At 39.7% G+C, this 23622-nt stretch overlaps 1 protein-coding gene across 3 annotated transcripts in view; it reads left to right on the top strand.

Annotated features, from left to right (window-relative positions):
• ERBB4 (erb-b2 receptor tyrosine kinase 4) overlaps positions 1 to 23622 on the top strand; it is a 629260-nt gene that overhangs the window by 437730 nt on the left and 167908 nt on the right. For all 3 annotated transcript variants that reach the window (XM_030453944.1, XM_030453945.1, XM_030453946.1), the window contains exons 6-10: positions 9527 to 9645; positions 13472 to 13613; positions 15106 to 15219; positions 17860 to 17986; positions 22220 to 22293. In XM_030453944.1, the coding sequence (XP_030309804.1) occupies positions 9527 to 9645; positions 13472 to 13613; positions 15106 to 15219; positions 17860 to 17986; positions 22220 to 22293 (576 nt within the window). The remainder of the gene's footprint in view (positions 1 to 9526; positions 9646 to 13471; positions 13614 to 15105; positions 15220 to 17859; positions 17987 to 22219; positions 22294 to 23622) is intronic.

Genomic DNA, 23622 nt, shown 5'->3' on the forward strand with positions numbered 1-23622 from the left:
GAAGAGCTGGAGATCTTTAATCGTGGTCTGACTCTGTGAAGTTCCTAATGCCAAAACATTCTGTTAATTTCAGTGGGAGCCTGGGAATATTCATTATCTTGCAAAATTGTTCTCTCTATAATAACTCTGAATGTATTTGAGTTGTACTGAAAGAGAGAATAATAGGGTTTTTTTGTGAAGGAAGTAGTAAGTGAAGGGCTGTTCACAATGTCTGTCTCTCCTCTAGAGTTTATACAGTATGGAAATGCATGACAAAGAACTATATTGAGAAAATTTCTTGCTTCTGTGCCTTTCAGCTCCTTTAGATAGGTACTAAAGAGTTAGAATTGCAGTCATAAGGTTAGCAGATATAATTAAGAGCTGTCTTCTCCCACAAGTTTTCTTCATTTTTTCTTCATTCCAGGAAGAGGACCTATCCTTTATATTTTCATTCTTTGAAATACCAGAGAGTGGAAATTGGTTGCATTTGCTCATTTACTGGAGTTGCTCTTCCTAGGAAATGAAATGGTTGCTGATATTTCCCCCAGAGAGCACTGCCCTAGCTTCTGCTTGTTTCCTCAACTGAGTTGTAGATAGAAGGAAGGAATTGTGACAAATTAACTGCTATCAGGCAAGCACACTGACTAACTCTCTGAACTGATGACAGCCCAATGTCATCTGCCTTTTTTGTTGGAAATATTAAAAATAGTGCAACTGTGCCTTTTTCTCTCTTTTTTTTGTTTTTTGTTTGTTTGTTTGGGGTTGTGTTTTTTGGGTTTTTTTTTGGTTTTTTTCTGACTACTCAAGAGATAAGAGCAAGAGATACGGGGAAATTAGAAATGACAGATAACTTGACATGAATATTTTATGAGTGAATGTGAGCAGGAGGAAATCTAAGCTGACCTCCTGGCCACAGCAAAGCAAGGGGCAGGGGCAACAGAGCTGCACCCCTTCAGAGGTTCCGCCTCCAGGCCAGGCACTGCTTTTCAGTCAGGAGCACCAACTGATGTTGCTGGCAAAGCTAAAGACAGTTACAGCTCTGCTAAAGTTAACATGTTCTTTTATTACAGTTTCATATTCAGCTTGATCTTCAGGTAAGATTAAAAATGCTTTAGGACAGGCTGTAGGAATAGCAGTACAGTGAACCAGGTACAGTGATGCTTAGCAGATTCTTCTTTATCTGAGTCAAGCTAGGACATCTCCTTCCTTTGCTGGCCAAAGAACTCAGTGCTCAGAAAGCCTCCTTACAGCAAGGTTATGTGCTGACATAGATAATGGAAAGGATCTAAAAGCCTACCTGGCCAAATTATATCATGGTTAGGTTAGAATTAATCAATGCTGGTTCCATCTCTGTCCTGATGAGGCCTGTTTGTCAGCCAAAACTAGTAGCTCTCTAACGACCTGGGTAATTCATCCAAATTTGAGTAGACTTAATCAGGCCTTAAGTGGTTAGTTTATCCAGGAATATGTAAAACCTTGGCAGTTACAAGGATGATATGATCCTGACTCAAGGTCTGGCTTCAGCAAGCACAAGCTTCCGTCTTTAATCTAAAGCTGGGAAGTCCAACTGGACTCTATGTGGCTGCAGAAGTCCCAGTGGCAGGATCAGCTCCCATAGTCTCAACCTCTGCAAAGCACTGGTCTCAGATAAGTGAACTGATTTGGTGGATTAATGTAGTAATACCAGAGAGAAAAACTTATCTGCAGTGTTGTGAAGTCAGAAGCTTAGCAGAGCTGCACAGTAGGTTTGCTGCAGGAGTGACAGCTATCTCTCTCTTCACAGTGACTGCCCTCTCAAATCCAAACAGAGGGGACAAGCTAAGGCACAACCATGGATTTAAAATAATAAACTTATGAAAAGACATATGCCACCTAAGTTCCAGGGAGATACACAGATCACACATCTCTAATTGAAAACAGCTATTCCACAGCCTTTTACCTTCAAGCCTCTGATTGCCAATGACAGACGTTAATTTTATATCAAATATTTTCTTTTTGCCTCCCTGACCTCACTGTACCTTGGCTAAACAGCAGAATCTACGGAAAAGACTAAATACTAGGCTGGCAAAGGGCATTTCTTCATTGCACTTCCTCCACTTGTTTTTCTGCAAGCTGTTTTTAGTAAAGAATACGAACAGGGACTCGAAACATAAAAACGCAAGTGGTGCTAAGCTTTTGCTGCCTTCCTTTCTGACTTTAAAAAACATGCCTGGCTTTCAAGCTCATAAATGTTATTCTTAGATACAAGCTACAGATAGGATGAGCTGTATCACAAACATAGTGTCTACCTTAACTTGGTCACCTTGAGGATTCATGTCTTTTAAGCGTGTGTACGAAAATACTTCAACTGTACTACATCCCAGTGTAAAACTATTTTTTTCCTGAAAACAGTTCAGCTGTACATCTGTCTTCATTTTAGTAATTTTTTTATTGGGTCTCTGAAGAAAAAATTCTAAGATAACCCCCTCCCAAGATAAGATGTAAACTATTTTCTTGGGAAAGGATAAAAAATGAAATATATTAATCTGTATCTTTCATTTCCAATTGCATAAGGGGAAAAAAAAAAATAAATTTTTTTTTGTTTTTTTCATTAATGTCATCTACCTAGCTTTTTCTTATGCTGCCTTCCAGCAATGTCTCTCTATACGTATAGCTCTATCTGAAACACCACCTGCAGCTAACTCTATCCTAACGTGACAAGAAAATTTATGTACTTAAGAAGACATGTCATAGGGAATATAAAACAAGCTTATCTATTAGGGAGGTGCAGAGATGTAATTTCAGGGTACTGTTTTATATAGTTAACAATCTCTTTTTATAACTAAATTATTAGTAAATATTAATTTTGAAAATTTAAAAGCTAGGTGGTATTCCTTGTTTCGGTGTCAGGGAAGGATAATAGGGAAATACTTTTTCAAAGAATCTATTTTTCAAAGAATATTGGGCACCCATTAAATAGAAAGTGAACCACTTGAAGGAAACACAGGGATAAATGTTTTGGAAGTTACTAATCAAATTTTAAAATCTATGATTATGGTCTTACTATTTTTTCTGTTTATATCTGTTGGGGGGGGGGCTTTTTAAATGAATATAAATGGAAACTTTAACAAATTGAATATATTATTGAATATATTACTTTATTAAAATGACAGATTATGTACTTTATGCATTCCTAGAGGAACATAACCAAAACAAAAGAGAAAAATTTAAATTAAAATACAGACCAAACTAAAGGCATCCAAAAAAAGTAAATGGCCTTTAAATCAAACCTGAAACATTAAATGTTCAGCAATGGTAAAATGCTCCATGACTCTGTGTGTACAGGAGTTATGCCAGAGCATAATTGTATTTATACAGTCTTTGCACAGCTGATGTTGCTGAGAAGAAGAAGGTTCCAATGCAGTAAGTACCCAATTAGAGCAGCAAAAGGCAAGTGGGAGCCTGATGAGAGAGACAGAAAGAGCTGAACCAGCAGCTCAGATCAATCAGGGTAACCCAGCATTTTCGCTTGGAGCCAACATCTTTAATTAAAATCCTTGTATTTCTCTAATAACTTTGCATGTTCAGGAGACTTATTCATTGATTTCAGTTACTTCCCATTTTTCCCTTCATAGATTTATAGTTCCCTGACATACTTAAAGATTAAGGGAAACAATAGGAGAGACCAATTATTTGTACACATACATGAAGTGCCCATTCCACTCTGTTCCCAACACAGCTTGTTGCTGTATCACAGTGGAATATTCAGTAGAGATTGATAGAAACCCATCCCAATTCATGGCCTTTTTTTTCCAGGCCTTGGTGTTTGCCACTGTCTGTTGCTGTTCCAGCCCTTGCTTTGACAGTTCTGTGTAGTCAAAACCCTCAGATTTCCTGGGATCCCAAAAGGGTCAGTAGGCATCAGGGTGGGTAGTTGTGCTGACTCTTAAAATTCTCATTTGAAACTTGGGGTCTCAGTTCTCACAGTTCTCTTGAGTGACAAGTATCTGACACTTAAAATTCCTCTGACAACCCAGCCCAGAACTCCTTGATCTCATGTGTGTGTGTCTGGGCTGCAAGCAGGACATGATGTGAGGGCTTCTGATCACCCCTGTCTACCAGCAACCCTGTGAGCAGTCTCCACAGTAGGTAACAGGAACAGGAGGAGGTCAGTTTTTCTCCATTCTTCTCTTGGAAGAAAGAGTTACTTTGGGTTACTTTGGGTTGATGCTGCCTGTTCATGGCTGATGCCCAGTTCCCTACTATCCGTCCTAACTCTTTTGGCACCATCTCAAGCCCCCTCTGGGAGCCATCCATCAACATTCATCAGCTTGAACATACAGTTTGGTAATACTTATAAGTAATAAGTATTATTTGGGTAATACTTACTTTTACATTTCATTCTTCCAGATAGGTTCTTGAGTCACAGCTAGAAAATCAACTGATTTCATTTTGATGAAAGTTTGTGGGGAAAATGCTGGCTATATTATTAAACCAGTACACTATGTACATTTTCTATAAGCTTTTCTCACAATGATGATTGCAGGAATCTAACTGTTATGTTATTGGAATTTGGGTATTATTTCAGGATATAGTATTGCCTTGTGTTTGTTTTGGGGAAAACCCTTCACTGCAAACTGTTTTGAATACGAGTCCCACCTTCAGAGCTCACTAAATTCTTTCTTGTCTTGGTGTGTGGTGCCCCTGAAGATACCTGACAGCTCCTCAGAGCTGGACTTTTGATAGCAATTATAATGCAAATACAGCATGAAGTGAATCGCAAGATAAATATGGTATGTTGTGGCCTTTTCCTAGAAAGACATGTTGGCATTTCTGTTGGCATTATTTGCTTTCCCAGTAAAATAAACAATTAGGGAAGAACAGTCACAAACTTTTGCTGTGGCTATAAATTTTGCAAACTGATTTATAACTTCCTAGTCTTCAGGAAAAGTCAAAATGTTTCCTACCCCAATCAGCATGGTAGAGGCCCTCATTAAGCTTGTGCCTAAACATAATCATAGTACAATTTCTGAAAGAACTTTGGTTAAATCCTGTGCTGCAAAGGGGCCATAGCCCTCCGGGTCAGTCCTGGTATGGGGCGTGCTCTTGGTTTTTTAAAAAAGAAAATGTACTCTGGAGTAAATTGTTGTAGTTAAGGATTTTATTATTTTTTTTTAATGACTGTGTCTGTATCTTCACACATTGCACAATCCTTACAGGGAGGCTCTAGTAGTGGGTGAATAATTTAGATTATTTTTTCCTAGCCTAATAGTGTGAAAACTGCTGAAAAGTTGTCAGTAAATGGCTTAACCCCGCTGCTGGTTTTGGAGCTCATTTCCCACCTCTGTTTAAGCCTGGGGAAGTTCTATTATCTGCAGCTCAGCTTGAAAGGAGCATGTAATCCTCCTTAGTGATCTTGGCTCTCTTGGCCCACTAAAAGTAATAGCTTGTGAGTTGGCAAGAAGACTGCTTTTTCCAAACATGCTCAGGGGTGGTCAGTGTGGTTGTTTGTGGGCATGGATGTAGTGAAATGAGGCAGCCAGGTGCCACTAATTGCCAGGCAGTGGGCATGAGCTTGTGTTAAGCCCACCTGTGCCTGATTAGGGCGGGCCCCACTGCGCATGAGCAGGATTAGGGGGCCAATAAAAGGTGAGGCCTGAAGCACAGGCTCAGCTCAGTCCTGAGCAAGCCAGCAGAGAGGTCAGTCGCTCTCGGAGCAATATCACCGACCCAGGCTGGTCAACCCTGAGGGCTATAGACTCAGAGCACTATTTGTGAGTCTGTGCTGGAACACCTGGTTGGACCTTGGAGCGTCGTACCCTAAAAGAGGTTCGTCTTGCTGCACATGAATACCTGGCAGGTCCTTCCTCCCCCTGAGGCAGGGGGTTCACCTTCTTAGGGTTGGTTTTTGGGAAGGCAGCAGGGAAGGATTCCCTGTACCTCTTGCAGCTGATGGTGTGGGACATACTGCAGGGACTCAGCCTCTTTGCCCTTTTGAAAGTCTGCCAGGAAACCTCTCCGTGGGAAACCAGTGATTATATAAGCATGGTAGACATCTAGACCTGCTCTCAACAGCAGCTGGCGTGAAGGTAAATAAAATATAATTGAGTGTTTTGGGTTACTGTGGGGTGGTTTGGGTATAAGGGGAGGCCACAGGAGTGTTTTCTGTGAGAAGCTACTAGATGCTCCCCCAGCTCCAGTTCCTGCCCCACATCTAGCCAAGGCTGAGCAGATCAGAGAAGCTGGATTTGCCTCTGCCAGTAACATATTCAAGAAGGGGAAAACAACACTCCTAAGACACCTGCAGGGCAAAGGAGGAGGAGATGAGAGCAATACCAAAGCAGAGATAGCAAAGTCGGTGAGGACCAAGGGGGAGGAGGTGCCCAAGCAGAGACTTCCCTGCAGCCTGTGGTGAGATGTCAGCCTATCCCTCAGCAGCCCAGTGAGAAGCCTGATGGAGCAGTTCGTGAAGGATCAGGAGGGCAGACATGGAGCTGCAGCTCTGTAGGACCCCCTGCCAGGGGAGGTGGCTGTTCCTGAAGCATCCGTGACCCTGTGTGAAGTGCACAGTGAAGCATTCTGTTCCTGAGGGACTGCACCTCATGGGAGGGACTCATGTCAGAAAGGTTTGTGAGGGACACTCTCCCATAGAAGAAGGACCCCATGTTGGAGCAGGGGAAAGGCTGTGAGGAGTCTTCCCCCTGAGGAGGAAGGAGCAGCAAAAACACCGTGCGAGGAACTGACCCTGAAACCCCCCTGCCTGTCCCCTGTGCCCTGAGGGGGAGGCAGGGGTGAAGTGATCCGGACCTGGGAGAAAGGGAGGGGTGGGAGAAGGTAGTAAGGATCTGGTTATGTTTTCTCTTTCTTTACTGTTCTGATGGATTAATTCTTTTTCTCCCCAAATTGAATCTGTTTGCCATGACCGTAATTGGGTGTTAGACCTCCCTGTTGGATTTTCTCCACCCTGTGGCACAGTGTGGGGTGAGGGAGCCAAGGCCTGCTTGTTACCAGCTGGACCTAAACTGTGACATTGAGTTAATTAGGTAGCTTGTACTAATTGTCTACAAAGTGGTACTTTACATCAAAACTTTACAGGCTTAAGCAACACATTAAATTGCTGTGGAGCAACAGTGAGAAATGCTTTTCAACAGTATCCTGCTAGTGAATACCCATGGGGGGCTATCCTGCCCTCTTCTCTTTTCTGATGTATCTGCCTGCAGTTTGGCTCCTTGGCTCTGCCTCTGGTGCAAAGAGAGAAGAAAACAAGGAGACAGTGCTGCTGGAGCAGCACTGAGTGTGATGGGTAAGGTAGCTGCTGAGGGAACCCTCACCATACCCTCTGCCTGCCAAACATTCTGGAAGGGGTCACTGAGCATGTGGAGTGGGAGGGCTGACATTTTAGTGACCCTGTACTGCTGCTGCCAGGAATGGTTCCCTGCCTGGCCTGGTGCCCTGCCCTGCTGCTGGCAGGAGTCATGCTGGCCAGAGGGTTAGAGAGCAGTAGCAGAGGAGCGTTTTTATAAAGGAGGTATACAGGTAGCCATGAGCAGTTGCTGTGTGAAAAGGAGGCAGAGCATTTGGATGGTACCCTCTTCACTTAGGGGCCTACATCTTGTCTGAGGACGGACACAGATCTGTAGTGAAATGAGGCAACCAGGTGCCACTAATTACCAGGTAGTGGGCATGAGCTTGTGTTAAGCCCACCTGTGCCTGATTAGGGCGGGCCCCAACTGCGCATGAGCAGGATTAGGGGGCCAATAAAAGGTGAGGCTTGAAGCACAGGCTCAGCTCAGTCCTGAGCAAGCTAGCAGAGAGGTCAGTCGGATCTGGAGCAATAGCACTGATCCAGGCTGGTCAACCCTGAGGGCTATAGACTCAGAGTTTCTGCTGGAACACTTGGTTGGACCTTGGAGCGCCGTGCCCTAAAAGAGGTTTGTCTTGCAACACAGATCAACGTGGGGGATTTGGGTCATGGGACTGGATGAAATTAACATCCTCCACTTTGGTGCCTCTTCACAGGTGGCAGAGGGAGAGCCTGTGGCACATGTCCTCTGTTAAGTGAGGGTAAATCTTGGCCTTCCTTGCTTTTGAGGTAAAAGCTAATAGTTCTGGTACACAGTGCAAATCAAGGCACTGTGGAGAAGTTTCTGAACTGGCAGAAACCAATAAGCAGTCACCAACTAAGTGAGGCCTTTGTTAATTTCCTGAGATGAGACTCTGTTTCTTGTCAGCTAATAGTGTGGTAGCATACTGCAACATGTGTGTTTTGCTTAACATATGCCACTGTTTTATATCCTGTCCTAATGTTTATAAACACTCTTACTTAAATTTAAAAATCCTTTTAATGTGTTTCCCTAGCAGTGTTGACTGCAAGTGCATTGACAGAAATTTCCTGATTTCTTAAATCAGATTGCATAAGCACAGAAGTGTTTTCTGTCTGGGGGTTGCCTCTTACGTCAGCAACATGAAGTTACACTAACAGTGCATTGCCTTTTTCTGTAGATTAAAAATTATTACTTCTCTTCGGTTATTTACACTTTTATGTCCTAAATAAGTTTTGTGTATATGAAGAAATTTTGGTATTACCTTAGGTATTTCCAGTGAGTAGTTATAGGAATATGGTTTGGGAGTTACTGATACGTTAAGTAGAAGAAACAAACAGACAGATTGGATGAAATTCTGGCTCTCTGGCTTCTTGAAAACTGTTTTCCATAGAGAAGTAATTAAATGCTATTAACAAAATCAGTGGTAAAGGTTAATTACAGAAGTGTCACATCCCTGCTTTTATCAAAAGATATCTGACAGCGCAACTTCCTGGCATTCTGTAGGTGGTGGTTGATACGGTCCTGCAGACAATAATAATATCTTTTTCCTGCAAAAAAGATGGTATAACTGGGTGAGGGGAGGAGCTGCTCTTGTTGACTGTTTTTTGCGTAAGACTGAGCCTTGAGGTACAGCAGTGTGGTGCTATTTAAATCACTGTGCTTTCCAGTTGGTAGAATATAGTTGTTTCTCTGTGAATGAAGGCTGGATTGTGTTAATTAGAAAAAGTAACTGGTATTTCCAAATGTGTTCAAACCTGCAGGCTATGTTCTGGATTTTTTCCATCATCTCATTGTCTGTTTGTCAAATTGGTTGCCATCAAGAGCATTTGGCTCTGAGATGACTTGCCTGACTCTGAGTTTCAGTGTTTTACTAACCTTGCTATTATTTGTGGGGGGAAACTCACACAGAACTGGTGGGCTTACTTCTGTTATTTTGTAGGTTTGAGGGTTTTTTTGCATATCCTTCTGTCATCTGTTTACAAAAACTAATAATTTGAAAATAATATCTCACTTTAACTCTTGAATTTTTTTTTCTCCACACTCCTCAAGCAAGTGTTCCTAAAAAGGGTGTTGTGAAAGGATTCTGGAGGATATGAGTTGCCAGTTCCACTGAAGCAATTACCCTAAAACTTGTGTGTTTTTTTTCAGTATATTATTTGGATTGTTGTTTTCCTCAGTGGGCAGTTGAAGAGCTCTCTCCTTAGTCCTGATTCTGACCTGATAATTTTTCTGCCTTTTCCCAGTGACAAAGACAGTGTGTGCAGAGCAGTGTGATGGGCGGTGCTACGGGCCCTACGTCAGCGACTGCTGCCACCGGGAGTGCGCTGGAGGCTGCTTTGGACCTAAAGACACTGATTGCTTTGTATGTGTGAGACTCCTCATTTTTCTTCTTCCTGGCAGTCACACTGCAAATTCTTAATGCTTCAATCCATGGGATTCACAATTTTGACCCTTGAATGTATTGCATGCCCACTCCCAGGCTTAGGCTGCAGATTTAAGCATTTAATATTTTCCAAGTTATATTAACATCCCTTAGCTACTTAATAATACCCATTGACAGGTTTATGAGATTTGTAAATACAGATTGGGAACCATTAATATGCTAATCTCGGTGAGCTTTAACTTTTACTTTTTTAAAATTAACTTTTACAGGTGATAGGAAATTTTTAGGACTATTTATCATTCCATTTGAGCATGGCTTTTATTACTACTGTGTGTGCTTTTTATTTGAAAGTCAAGAACACAATTTAGGTTCTCTGTGAAAGGTATTCCCTATTACTGTCAGACTTGATTGAAACTCAGCTTTTACTGGGCATGCTTCTTCACTGCCCCAAATGGATGCTACTACATGCACTTCAGGTGGAAAAGAGGAAAAGGGCAAATTTTCCTCTAATATATATATATATATATATAAATGCCTTTAGATAGATTTGTCTTATTTGTAGTTTGTTACTTGCAAAAGCATAAGCAGCTTCTGAATCCAACACTGATCTCAAATCACTCATCACTCTGGGTTGCAGAGTCCATTTGCTGATGTTTTTAGGGAAAGCAAATCTAGGCATAAAGAAGCTTAGAGAACTACAACATGCACAGAGAGGTGGGTATTCAAAGGTACCCAGATGATTGGAAAAAACAAGTATCTGTGAAGTTGGGTAGGCTCCTTTTAAAATCTTCCAGGTTGGACTGGGAGAGAAGGCATCTTATGGTACAGGTAATTGCAGATATTTTGATACTGTAGGCAAATAGATCATAATGAACAGGCAAAAATCTTGCCCTTGCTGGGCTTGAAACTTGCTCACTATCTGTGTATAGTTTGATACTGGTAGATATTGTACCTCAAAAATGCATTCTAAATTATATTTGTTAGCTGCTGATAAAATGCAGTGATGGCCTTACTCTACTGCTAATGTTTTACTGAAATTGCTCTTTGTTGCTGGGTCTTTACACACGTAGATATTCAGCACACATGGTATGACTGATTCAGTGTTCACAGGAAGTTCTGTGTTGGCTTTGGACCACAGAGATGGGAAAATAATATCCTTTCCTGAATCATATACAATCTAAATAGGTAAAGAGGAAAATTGCCTTATTGTTCCCATATGACTGTTGAGGACCATCCTCAAAGCTGATGTGTTGATGTCTGTCCATTCTCAAAGGTTAAGGACAAGTTATTTGCAGCATAAATTCTGTCATACTGCATCCTGAAAGAAAATAAGTTAGACTGAGTGGTGACAGTTATGGAAAGATGACTGCTAAAAATCAACTGGTGTTTTTGTTCTGATCCAGCAGAAAAGCACTCAGGGCTTTATTCTCATTCACTCCTGGCCTGAGAGCAATGTAAAAGAAATTCAGCAGGGGTCTGGCAATTTTCAGGACTAGTCATTACTTGCTTAGTACACACTGAGTGAAAAGTGTAACCCTTTAGGCTATAGACAACTGTGCTTGGCTTTCAGATGAGATACAACTGTTTTTTCCCTCTGTATGTTCTTGTGCTTTCATTCATAAGTTAGCAGTGTGTGGGACCAAATGCTAGAGGTTTGCATGCATTATCCAAGTAATTATAAATGTGTACAAAGCTTTATAGTCTTGAGATAGAAGTTCCCATATCTTCTAGATGAGCTTTTCCTGAGAAGTGTTGGTTGTGCTTTTCTTATGGATTTGCCAAACCTGTTATTGGAGGATTATCATGTACATGCTATAATACCTTTTAAGTAAACAGTAGATGTAAAATTGTCAAGCAGAAAAAAATAGTATTTATTAATAAGCAAAAGTACAATTTACAAAACATTACAAATCTTTTAGCTTGTTATGGCAGCTTGCAACATTATCCTATTGTAAATATTATTTTAATATTTCCAGATAAAATTCAGCTTTCCTTCCTCCATATGCTACCATACAACATTTGCATGTTCAATTCTAAAAGCAAGACAATAATCATCCTGTCACATAACTGCAAGCACCCATGCTAATAAAAAAGTTGTAGAGATGTTCTTGCATTTAAAACCAAACTGGATCTAAAATTGAAATGCGTATCAAGGCCTGGTTGAGAGCTGTGGCACCCGTGAACTTCCCACCCAGTTCTTAAAAAACAAAACAAAATGAAAACAAAGAAACAACACAAACAAAACCAACAAAAACCCTAAAACCAAAACCAAGCCATCCAACAAAACAAACAAAACCCTTGGCAAACAAATAAACAAAAAACCAAAAAACCACCAAAACTTTAAAAGTTTTGTAATATGCATTTTAAAGAATAAAAAAAAAGACGGGATCCATTTGGGTTACCTGCAAGCTCCCAAGGACTGTGGAAGTTCACACACCATGTAGGATAGTGTCTTCATCATGGAGTTCCCTGCTTGTCCCTTTCAGCAGCAGATTTTGTCCTTCTCCCTTAGGTGCATTGTTAGTCTCTGCCTTCTGAAATCTTTTGAGATGACAGATAACCTGCCTCAGTCCTGCTGGTCCTGATCTGAATGGAGACAAGGACTGTTAGAAAAGAGAGCAGAACAGAGGAATCTTTTCCACTTTTCTCTCAGTCTCAGCCTTGTATGGGAGGCAACATGACACATGTGTTGGTGTACTTGATGACTCTTTAAAGATTCAAAACCACCTGTATTTTTTACAAGCTGGAAAAGGACCAAAAGCTTTCATCCCTAGAACTAAAACTTTAAAAGCAACCTGGCTTCAGCAAGGCAGGTTAGTGGGGAAGCAGAATCCAGTAACAATGGTTGCTTAAGCTGCTAGAAGGATCTGAGCCAAGTTACAGCTTCCATATTCAGCTGAAAGTTAACATTTACAGTATTCTTTGTGAATATGAACAATTTTTTATAAGCTGTGGTTAAAACCATAGACACGGTAAGTCATGATAAGGAATGTTAAAATCAGTGGGGTTTTTCCACTGCTAATTATCAACCTTGCATGGTCAATTATTTTCCCTGCATCCACACACTTGCCTCTTTCATTTGTCAGGGCCCTGTCCTCAATCAGCTCTGGGTGGCTGAGCTTGAATGCTAAGTGATACAAAGTCCTATTTTCTTTTCTCAGTGTGTGAAGCTACTGACCTTGTTAAACTTGCCACTTAGGAAAATGACCCCCTCCTGTGCTAGCTCAAAAGAAGTTCTTATCCCTCTTGCTTTCTAATTGGGAATTGCAGTTTTCGGCTGGAGAATGCTCTCATGCATTCTCAAGAAATCTAAGGGTTGGACCTCTGTAAAAGTCATTAGCAGCATTTGTTTAGATTGACTGATAAATAGCTATTCATTTGTGGTGATTTTAGAATGTCCTATGGAGTTGCGAATTAGTTGATTGCTAGTAGTAACAATAGTTATGAAACAAATTACAGTGTTGTATTTTTGTAGGGAGTGCTGTAGCAGCCAACCGTGTTTCAAATTAAGGGGGCTCGATAGGTTTCCTTTTTAAAGTCATCTGTTTGCCAAGATCCTAGCAAGAAATCTGAGTACCCAAAAAGAAGGTCAGAGAACTGTATATCCCTTTCCTCACTGTTGCAACACATCTGAACAATCACAACTGTATTTTAAACTAAAATACCCAAACAAACAAAAACAAAAAACAAATAAAACCCACAAACAAACCAAACCAAAACAGAACAAAAAAACCCCCACCACAACAAAAAAAACTAAAGCAGCTGTATGGTTTAACTTCATTTTTTTTTCTCCCTTGCTTTGCAGGCCTGTATGAATTTCAATGATAGCGGAGCATGTGTCACACAGTGCCCCCAGACTTTTGTATACAACCCTACCACCTTCCAGCTGGAGCATAATCACAATGCCAAGTACACCTATGGGGCTTTTTGTGTCAAAAAGTGCCCACGTAAGTGCTGTGTTAGCTGCCTTTTCCTGCAGTGATGGAAAGTTTGAGTTGCATTTCAGGAGCCTTACAAAGCGATGAGTGTGATCTAAGCACAGAGCACAATATCTCAAATCCCTCCACCTGTGCTTGCAGCCTGTAATAACTCAGTCATCTGTTAACTACAGGCATTTGGAGTTGCTGACACTTTCCTAGTATCCTATGCTGAAGTGATTTTATTCAAGAAAAGGAATTGACTGCATTCCTCTTTCTATGACCACTGCTTGTTACATTCATGCTTTGGATCAGCATATGTGGATTTCAAAATCAACAGTTAAAATAGTGCCAAAAGGCTGTATTCGTGGGATTGAAAAATTTCCTTTTCAGGAAATAATTGTCCACGTGGCAAAAAATGCTTTCATAATGCTGGTGCCCTTTTTTTTACCTTAGAATAATACCTTAGAATAACCTTTGACAGAGGTATTTTCTGAGCAGGTGTGTCCCCCCAAGGAAAAACCATGTAATAGTGACAACAATAAAGTCCTAAAACTCCAGAGTAAAATTAGAGGGGAGTGGGGAGTTAAAAAAAGATTAATCCAATGCATATAAAGAACACATGCTTCTGAGATGCCAGACAGATGATGATAAGCAATAGAAATATTTAGGAGGATTATCACTTACATAGTCCTTGATATAATTTTTTAATTAGAAAGAAAAATAGAAAAGAACAGTATTCTTGCTCTCTCTTTCATTTCCACTGAAGTTTGCAGCTCATTGTATGTTATTTTATACATAAATTACATATAAAAAAGATGAAAAATTATGAATGGAACCATCATTCAGCCCAAAGAAAAATACAAATTTTGAATCTCTGTAGACAAGTAGTTAAAAGTCATTCTGTGCTAAGGCTGTGACTGTCACAGCTCAGTTCTGTCTTTACCAGCATGGTCTTTTTTTTGAAGCAAGATTATTTAAATTTTTTTTACATAACATACCTTGAATTTCTTAAGGGATAGGATTCTTTGTCCAAATATTTAATTGAACTTTTTTTCCTTTTTTTGTCCCTTTCTTGACATTGTTAAGCTTTCAGCTAGGTAGGATTAGTCTATATCCCTTTTGGCAGTTGTTTTACAAGGCAAAATTGAAATACCTGTCAATCTCTTGTGCAGTGTTTTATCCCAGGTGTATATACTTTTGTGTGTATGAAAGAGACAGAGCAAAGTATCATGTTTTATTTCCCTCTAATTACTTTAACTTTATTACCACAAATAATGATAGAACCAAATTAGGGGAGGAAGGGGGTCAAGTCTGACAATTAATGGATTTTCATAAGTCTCTGAAAACTTGCTTAATTTGTTTTCTTGTACACTCCTAAAACACTGAACACTAACTGTCAATGTGGAAGTGTTGTGGTATATAATGATACAGATTGACAACAGTGTCCAAAAATATCTGTCCCATCATGGGACAGATACCCAGTGGTTCATTTTCTGCTAAAATCTTCTTATTTTCTCAGACAACTTTGTGGTGGATTCCAGCTCTTGTGTCCGTGCATGTCCGAGCTCCAAGATGGAGGTTGAAGAAAATGGTATCAAGATGTGCAAGCCCTGCACAGACATTTGCCCTAAAGGTAGGCAGCAGTTCAGCCTGAATTTTTTTTATTGTGGTCTTGCTGTATTAGAGCATAACAGGGTGATATTTTGGCTTGGAATACCCTTTATGATTGTGTTGTAGAACATTAGTAGTCTTTGGATATCCACAGAACTTTGAACTATGTAGGCTGTGGGTGAAGTATATATAATAAAAGGAAAACTTAATTCAGTTTTAATGGTAATATATTTCCAAAGCAATTAGTTTTACTTTTGATTAAATAAAAATGAAGGGGTTTTCTCCACTGAATTTAGAGAAATCTGAGAGAATTCTTTATTGTGTGATGTTAATGACAAGTATTTCCTGGAGGCATTTTAGAGCTGTCCTCTTGTCATTCCAAAGGGGAAAGTGCAATGCCCTGACTTCAATCTCATGCTTGTCAATACAATGCTAGGTTTCCATTTATTTCCTCTGTCGTTTTTAGTTTTAAACTTTGTCTCTGTTTTCTCAGTGTCTTTTACCTCCTTTCTAATTGTCCAAAACATAGATGGAGAGTTTTTCATTGCTGGTGCTGCTGAAAAGACTGATATGATAGGTTATATCACTGTCCCAAGCTCAACAAGGCAGACTTTCTGCTTCCTGCTTGAAGGTCTTAGGAGCAAAACACCATTATGCACCTCTGCCACTTTTTAGTCCTAGTGGAAGCCGTGTCTGGAAGAAAATTCACAGTGAAGTTACTGAAAAACTCTGTAAATCAAGAGTCCCTCCAAATGGCTGAAACAGTCAAACACAGAGATCTCATCCAAGGCAGGGTACTGATGTGCTGAATTCTAAGTAAGGGTGACATGCTGAATTCTAAATAAAAGCAGTGTCCAGCCTAATTACAGTGAACAGCTTTTGTGTTGTATAGGTTCTTATATGAATTGGAATTTTTATAAGAATTTGGAAAACCAAAAATGTTTTTCCTAGTTCTTTACACAAACTCCTTCTTTTGGCAGCTTGTGATGGCATTGGAACAGGGAGTTTAGTGTCAGCTCAGACAGTGGATTCCAGCAACATTGACAATAGGTTTTTATATGCATTTATACATGAAAACGCATGTGTATTATCCCTGTCAAACTGAGCTGTGCTCTGGGAGGAGGAAAGTTCCTATGTGTGTAAAAGTTTCAGGTGTACTGCTGGTAGCTGCCTTTGGAACTGCCTAGTTCCCTGTTGAGGAAATGGGATATGTGACAGGATGGAAGTCATGAAGGATTTGTTCCTGGATGCATTATGTGTCCCAGAAAATGTAACTAGATTACATAGGCTACAAAGAAGTTTTTTCACTGGTGTCACAGTCTATAACTATTATTATTTAATATTTAGTTTGCAAGGAAATATTAGCTACTGCACATGCACAAACTACAAATTGCAAAGTCACCAGGTTTATGGTTTGAACAAATGGCAATGGTTTTATTCAGGAAAAAATTACTTCACCTTTGAAAGAAGTCTTGGAAAGGAGTTAATAGTGAGACAGAAACAGGCAGACCAGGGTTTTTAGACAAATTAATCACCCCAGGAAAAGGGCTATTAAGAAAGAGCAATTAAGCTTTTTAACCCTCTGAAGAAAGGGTCACCTCTAGTCTCTTGCAGGGATCTCTGTCTCTTTGAGGTCACTGCTCTGCTGCTCCTTGGTGATGCTCCTCTTGCCTCTGATTTCACTTTTTCCTCTGACTATTTCTATAGTAAAAAGTTCCTTCTTTTCATCAATTATTGCCAGAGGTTACAAATTTGGTAGCTGCAGGTCTTCCCTTTGTATTCAGGTTTCCTGAAATTCTTGTGTTTTCTATCAATTTGCATTAGCTGTCTGGCAGTTTATCAGTATCATTAGCATTTTATCTTTTTAGTCCTGACAAAGGAGGGGGTGGTCTGTTGATGAGATTTTGCTGGTGGAAATAAGTTTGGTACCTTTTTAAACAGTGTAATCTATGCCAGTGGAGCCAGGGTTCTGCTGATGGAAATCAGTGTGATACATTTTAAACAGAGTAAACTGTGTTGGGGAGCCAGAGGACCACTGATGGAAATAAATTTGATATATTTTAACTCAGTAAACCAAGCTAGGGAGCCAGAGGAATGCTGAATCAAGAGGCAATTTTTAAATCTATTTCCTATGTATCCACATTACCACTGGGTACTGAAGTTTCTCCAGTTACTCCAGACTCCACTAATTTATTTAAATTCTAGGATGATGAGTAAGGAATTACTTGTATGTCCTTTCTAAAGGACTTTATGACATGTGAATGGTTAAGTTCACAAATTCACCAGAGCAAAGCTATCAGCATTAGGATCCTTCAGTCTCTGCACTAGGTAGTGCACAAATAAATGGTATGGCCACCAGGCTTGTCCAAGTTATCAACTATCTGTTTACCTCTGGTTTGAGTGGGATTTTGTGTGGTTGGTATTTGCCTTTAGATTCAGTGTGAAATACCCAAACCTGTGTGTTAGGATGTCCTGCAGCAGATACTTTAGCTTGTTTTAAATTGGCCTATGCTTCTTTGGGAATGTGGGTAAACAGTGCAGTTTTAACACCTCTCTTCTGGTTTATCTCTGAAAGAAATCATGACTGACTCTGGAAGTCCAACATGTTCTGATTCAGTAATTGTTTTCCCTAGTTCTTTACACAAACTCCTTCTTTTGGCAGCGTGTGATGGCATTGGAACAGGGAGTTTAGTGTCAGCTCAGACAGTGGATTCCAGCAACATTGACAAGTTCATAAACTGTACCAAGATCAATGGCAACCTTATCTTCCTTGTTACTGGGATTCATGGGTAAGTGACAATATTAAGACATTATGTCATGGTACTGACTGAGAAAAATTGTGTCCACCTCTTAATGATAGTCACAGGCTTCTTTTAGGAGATAGCAGATCCAGAATGGATTAGTTTTCTGCCTTGCATTATGAAAAAAACTTTTAGCTTTGATTCTTACAATTCAGTCTCTAAGAAAAGAAAGGATGAAGTAGACTTTTTGCACTAGCAAGAGAAAAAAGAACTATGATTTTTGGTTACTTTATGAGATCCTTGGACTTACAATGATGGCTGATTAGAGAACAGAAGAGAGAAAAGAAAGTTATCTTCTCTTAGTTTCTTTTAAATTTTGTATGACCAGATGTCTCGTGTGCAGAACGTGCAGAGAGTGTCTCATCTGTCATGAGTTGTCATATCCTGTGTGGCTGTCACTGCATAGATCTTAAAAAAAGCTGCCTTCTTGTCAGTTGGTTTTGAAGTACATATTCAGGTTTCAATTGCAGAGATTCACAGAACTCACTGGTACTTAAATCCAGTATTTTGTTTTAAATGTGACTGTCTGTTGAATAAGTTTCAGTAATAGTTGGAGATATGGAGGTACAGAACCAGTGTTAAAAAGTGTCACCAATGTCTCCTGAAGGAATATGTGCCAACCTGACAACTAGTGCTTGGCTGTTCATAGGTTGGTGCCTGTGTGTTTGCTATTGAAGCAAAGGTAAATGCATGGTGCAAGTGCTGGAAGGGGGGAAGGCAGATTCTGATGGTGAGGTGAAGTATAATTCAGGTAGCCAGCTCCTTGCATTATATTCTGCCATTGAGAGAACACAAATACAATTCTATCTTCTTTCTAATTCAAGCTTTTCATGTTTTTATCAGACATGGTGAATTACATGTGACACTTTGAGGTATTTCTAGACCTATGAAAATGAGGTAAATCCTCAAAATGCACACAAGATTAAGCCCTTTACCCCTTTGCTGTGATAGGTACACAGATATTTGGGGGTATATTCATAATGTAAAGTTCTCAATTGCTTCTACCAGTGCATAGGCTTCAAATTTTAACTTGCTTTTTGGGTTCTTCAGAGCTTTCAGCATTGCTTGCATCTGGTTGTCAAGATTTGATCTTATGTCCAGTTCCCAAACCAACTCCATGTTTGCAGTTTTATGGCATAGTGAAAATGTGATTAACTGAATGTCTGCAGTTTGATCTGAAATGGAATTCTGGCATGAGATGTGCCAGCAGATTCTTCTTCAGTTTTCCTGTATATTCAGATATGTTTAGATTATGATAAAGTGGGTGACACCAGGCTTCCTTGATCAAATTTCCCTACTAGGCGAAGTGGAAAGGAATATTTTTTTTTCCTTGATTTGATATAGTGATTGGTTGTAATTTTTCACCTACAACTTGACTCCAGCCATGACAAAGTTTGAAAATCCACTTCAGTGGGGCTCCACACCTTGATGGTTCTCAAAAGACCATCCAGTGTGAGCTTTGACTGTGGAGCTGGTCTCCTCATCTCCCCAGCAGGGACTTCAGTGTGAAAGGTTAATGTAGTATAGGGAGGAAGAAGGACTTTGGTTCAAGCAATTTAAGAAAATGCTGCTTTGAACTTGGAATCCTGGAAAAGGTCACACAGGAGGCAAGTGCTCAGGCTGTCACACTTCAAACCTACCAATAGGCTGGAAGTAAATCTGTTAAATCTCACAGGACAGGAAGTACTCTGATAAACACTAACCAAGTAGCTAGAGGACATAAGCAATTTTGTGTGGATTATTGCAGTACATTGCAGGCAATGTAATTTTGAGTATTAGAATTCCTTTTGTTGCAAAACTTATTATATTAGCCCTGAAGTTATGAGTCTCATTATAAAAATCTGTCTAAAGAGACAAAAACCAACCTTGAAGAAAACCAATCCATATCAAAATTATGGACTACAAAGCAGAAGGTTATTCTGTTTGAATAGATGAACATAAACCTAAGGCACGTGATGGTGAACAGCTTTTTAAAAAAAGTTCTGTTTCATTTTGGAAATCAAGAATACAGAAATAATTTTTTTTAAAATTACACTACACAAGTAGTTTAATATATGAAACGACAGTATGAAGCAACAGCAATAGCACAGTTCTCCAATTTTTATCTAAGTTCTGTTACAAATTTATTTTGTCAGAGTGAACTGCAGCTTTTAAAAATACAGATTTTCAGGTTTTCAGATTGTAGGGACTTAAAGTCAAGCTCTCTGTTGGGAACTGGAATAATTTTTGTAGTGGCAGAGAATAACTTCAGTGAAAGATGCTGAGTGGATTTTTCTGTTTGCTTTCATTGGGAACTGTACTGTTAAGATTGGTCCTGTCATATGTTGATCTTTTGATTCTGTAGCCTGCCTCTCCCTTTCCTGAGTACTTGAACTACAAGTCTTTGTGAATTTGTAATGACTGATGTAAAACCTCTCTATATGGTTTTCTGTACAATCATAATAATTTATATATAGATTTATAATTATGAATGGGCCTTAATTGGTGTCCATTAGTTGAGTAGCATGAAGGTAGACTTAAATTTTGGTGAGTCAGTGGTACTCATTGTTTTAAGATAATGCTCTGCTGAATTGTATGACCAAAGTGACCTGCATTAGGATCCCTATCTGCTGCCTGAGACAGAAAACACATTGGCTGAAAAATGAGTAGGACCTGTCAAGGTTGGATGTAGCCTTCCCTTCTGGCTGGGGTGCTAAATGCCAAGCTGCCTCCTACTTGTGTTGCTGTCTGGGAAGGGGTAAGATATAACAAAGAGAGTTGTAACTTAAGGATGGACAGCCTCAGCCTGCAGCAAATGTTGCCTCATTCTTGTCAGTACTTGCAGCAGGAGCAACAAGCCCTCAGTACTCACCAGCTTTTTACCTTCAGTTTAGTTGTCCACCTCCAATTTGATGATGAGATGAATATGCAGTGAGGATGGTAGAAAATTACTTTATTAGTCTGCAGTTTTATGTTGATAAAATATATCAGACATCTGGCTGCTTAAGGAGTTAACTGTTTGTATCTTTAGAGACTATGTTAGAGTTTTGAGGTGAAATTCACAAACCTCATGTTTACAGCAGGCAAAGGTTTCCCTTTTTATAGTAATGCATTGTAAAAGCAAAATGCTGTGTTCCTGTTAGGTAGTCAAAACTTGTTATCTAGTTTTCTGAGAGCCCCAGCTTTTTAAAATTAAGTGTCTGATGCTTCTGTGGCCCACTGGGCTTTATCTTAAGGTTTGAGCATTCATTTTGTTGCTTCTAACCCTGAGTCACCTCCAGGATGGTTAGAAGTGACCCTGTCAGTCTGTTGCCACACAGACTTGTGCCGCCTGTCCCCAAAGACAGCCTGGTTGGTTACCTGCATGTTCTGATTCCAAGAACAATGTCTTGTGGAAAGCAGAAGGAGGGGAGGTAGAAATCCATGCTCCAAATTTTCTGCCCACTTTTCCCACCCTAAGAAAACCCACAAACTTACTGTAACAATGTGTTACAGAAGAATCTTTTCCTAAATTTATAAAGGCTTTTTGTCTAAATAAAGTTTCTAGTTTGCTCCATAAGGAGTTGGAAACTGTTTATTTCTTTAAAATTAGGAGGGTTAAAAAAATAAAAGATTGAACTCTCAAAATCAAGGCTAGATTCATCTTTTTACACTGTAGCTGAAATGGAAATTTTAATGTTTGGGGGTATTCCATTCCTTGGGTGACAAATGTGCTTGGCAAGGATCTGTGCTTTCTGATGTCCTGTGTTCAACACCACCTAAACAGTGTAGCCTTTTGATGCCATGTGTCAGGAACTGCTGGTGTTCTCTGGTTTTGCTTATAGTGTGTTAGTTCAGCAGTGGCTTTGTCGGGCCTGGTGGTACAATATTGCAAGTGTACCATTTGAGCTAGTATCCCTGGAAAAAATGTTGAAAATTCATCTTTCCTTTAGGGTGTTCACCCATTGTTATTTAGGATCCCTTCATTTTCTATAAGCATAAATATTTGCTGAAATATCAGTGATTTAAACCTTAAAGATGGTAAGCACCATTCTTTTCCTTCAATATGGCTTGGGAGAAGTTAGACACAGGTTTTCAGGAGCAACAATCTGAAGAAATTTGAGATGGTCTGAAGAAATCTGGAGCATATGCCACCTAAAAGCAAAGTACTTACCCCCTGAATACTGCTTTCTGTATGGTATAGCTTTGAGGATGTGATCTTTTTTATTTGGAGCATAACGTTTTGTGCTTTTAATATTTCAGGGACCCATATCACACAATTGCTGCAATCAATCCAGAGAAATTAAATATTTTCCAAACAGTGAGAGAGATAACAGGTAAGATCCTTTTCATTTCATATATCTGAACTACTAATTTTGTGTTTATGGTTGTTGTTTGTTTTGTTTTCTAAAGAACACAGGGTGCTTCTTCCTTTGAAAGCAGCTGTAGATTTGATAAAAGTTTCATACACAAAAACCTCTGTATCAGTTGATATTCACAATTATGTTTCCCTCTGCTTGTGACTACAGAATGCCCATTATGTCTGAGGTACACAAACATCAGAGGACCAAGACCTTACTGTTAGATGGGTGAGGTGTCTTTATCCCATGCTAGGAAAGTGGGACAAGTATTGCAAGGGGGTGTACCTAGTGAGGGAATATGGTGCTGGAATGTAGGAATTGTCTTCACTTTAAAGCATTTTAAACCCCCAAAAAACAACAACAACAACAAAAAAAAGACAAGCCAATCTGATTTGGCAGCTACTTCTCTTGGTCTAACAGAAGATGCTGCTGCAAATTAGCCTCTGTAATCTAAATCAAATGTATAGTCAGTGGGGTGGTAGTCCCTCTCATCTTCTGTGACATTTCAGTGGAGTCGTATAGCTAGAACTCTGTACATTGTTTTCTTGCATCTTGTTTCTTGTTCTTTCACCATTCAGGAGACAGGAAGATACTACACCTTTGAGTTCTTGATTGGTTGTGGATCATGTATTGATAGGGAAATGCAAAAAAAATATCAAAATCTCTGGTCTCTACAGCATGATTGTAGCTGGGTGGAAATCAGCAAGTGTTACTCAGTTGAAATGAGTTCCCTTCCACATGCTTCACCTCTCAAAAGTTGTGTATTTCCAACAAGCCAGTGGGATTAAAAATGAAAGTAAGGTCTAAATCTCTCCCTAATTAATGTCAAAGATAATCTGGCATCTGGATGTCTGTAATTTGCCATTTTTAAGCACACTGTGTAATTGGCAGTCATGGTTCTACAGTGGAAGTGGAATTACCCCTATGCTAAAAGATGCATTTCAGTGCAGTACTGAATAACAAATCATAGGGAGCTGCACTCACTCTGTAGAGGACTGTGTGGCACAAAATCAGCAGTTCCACTTCCTTGTGCAAAGAGTGCTCTAGGCAGATGAACAGTCCTCATAGGCATACAAATGCAAGTTGTTTTAGGGAATTCTTGTAATCTTTTAATGCATCATAACAGATCTCTGAATTTCTGTCCTAAGTCTCTAGCATATTTAAAATCTGGATTTTCTTAATTCAGCCAAATACTCATTTTTTTTCTGCTGCTGTTTAGAACAGGCTGAGAGGCCTTGCAAGATTCCAGCCCGTGTTTAGGTTCACCCTCAGTGTGGCTGATCAAAGCAGATGTAATGCTGCTGT

The sequence above is a fragment of the Calypte anna genome, chromosome 7, assembly GCF_003957555.1.
Source record: "Calypte anna isolate BGI_N300 chromosome 7, bCalAnn1_v1.p, whole genome shotgun sequence".
In the NCBI taxonomy this organism is placed as follows: Eukaryota; Metazoa; Chordata; class Aves; order Apodiformes; family Trochilidae; genus Calypte; species Calypte anna.